General features: G+C 40.5%; 1 protein-coding gene across 1 annotated transcript in view; it reads right to left on the bottom strand.

Annotated features, from left to right (window-relative positions):
* Positions 1-1,555, bottom strand: part of LOC119593850 (palmitoyltransferase ZDHHC18-like) — a gene marked incomplete at its 5' end in the record, with an annotated part of 40,540 nt that overhangs the window by 14,100 nt on the left and 24,885 nt on the right. The window contains 1 exon segment of the mRNA XM_037942881.1: positions 640-793. Coding sequence (XP_037798809.1) covers positions 640-793 — 154 coding nt within the window.

The raw sequence follows: 1,555 nt of genomic DNA, 5'->3' as shown, positions 1-1,555 counted from the left end.
TGGGTTAGCAGTTATTCTTTCCTTTACCATTGCCTGCTTTTCCAGCAATATGACTCCAAGCTCTTACAGCAGACTACATTAACTTTTCAAAGTAACATTCACCGTATCCAGAAAAAAGGCATAGCCATGCCTGTGTATCCTTTACCAACAAAAAGACACTAATACAACAATAACACATAAATCCTTCCATGTTATCAGTTTTGACTTGACTTCTTTTACAGAGAAGTTCTTTAACTAATTACGGGTTTTGGAAGTAGCATAACATATCAATGCCTTGTTCGTAACTCTGAACCTAACTCTGAACATTACTCGCCCTATCCTTTCCTGTGTAGACTTATTATTTTCAGTGAAACTTGATATTTCAGTTAACTTAGCAACATTAATTCAGGATGTGACAATATTATCATAGAAGGGGGGATTAATAGATGCCAAAAACTGGCCATAACTGCAATCCACTTTTCCTGCGGAGGTGGGCAGCAAATGTATCGAGGAAGCCTTTGCCATCTACTCTGCAGTAGAGATTGCCTAACAAGTCGAAAATTTATCACACAGCTTTACCCAGGTAGGGGTGCACCTGCAGACTGTATTTCAGAGTTGCTAGTGTGATGGTAGTCTGAAGAGGCTGAACGAAGTACCCACCATTTATAGACTGGGATGATGCCGACTTCTTCTTCAGTGTAGGAGCCACATTGCCATTTGGAGCCCCTGTGGTGACAGCACCTGTCCCCCCTCCAGCACCACCTGGACTTCCAGTCGGGGCCTCTGATCCTCCTCGCTGTGGCACTATGCCATTCTAATGGGGAGAAAAACAAAAAACTTTTACATTAACCCAAGGTGCACAGGCTTTTTTGGTACCCATGTGGTCCACTAAATGGTTATATCTGTGGGCCGCATATAAAGGGATGTCACCCACAGCATCAGTGCTACACCACCATGGCATCATAGTAGATGCCACCTGCGAACAAAGGGTTAAAAATCATAATTACATTACACTGTTGTCAAACTGTCAAATTTGAAACGGATATAACCTGGATTGGAATAAGGAATTTCCCTATTTACCATTTAATTTCTCATGTGACTACTAAACTTTTTACCTGTAACTACTGCTAAAGACTGTTCTTTCTACTATAGGTATATATTATACTAAATGAAAATCATTTACATTTATGCGTTCTTATCTTCTGTACTAACTGATATAACACAGCACCACAGAAGGGTGTGGACTTGATTGTTAACTTGTTCCTGTTGGCTGGCAACCCTATACTGACAGTAAACTCTTGGTCTATATCACAGCTGTCATGGGTTGGTCTAGATGACTGTCGTTTAGGTTTATTTGACTGTAGAGACCCAGAGTCTTCCAAAGTTGCTTGAAAACTTATTTCTTTAAACATCTCTGAATAAAAACTGTGGAAATACCATAACATGGTAAACAACTAACACAATGAACTAGCAGCACACATCCTCACAAATGGCTGCTGATAGGTTCACAGTCCAAGCAGTAATTTAAGCTTCCCACTGACATTCAATTATGACTGCCAGCTTTGATTTGGCTGGA

This window comes from Penaeus monodon, chromosome 32 (assembly GCF_015228065.2).
Source record: "Penaeus monodon isolate SGIC_2016 chromosome 32, NSTDA_Pmon_1, whole genome shotgun sequence".
Lineage (NCBI taxonomy): Eukaryota > Metazoa > Arthropoda > Malacostraca > Decapoda > Penaeidae > Penaeus > Penaeus monodon.
The sequence above is the reverse complement of the archived record's forward strand: the minus strand, read 5'-3'. Positions and strand labels throughout refer to the sequence as shown.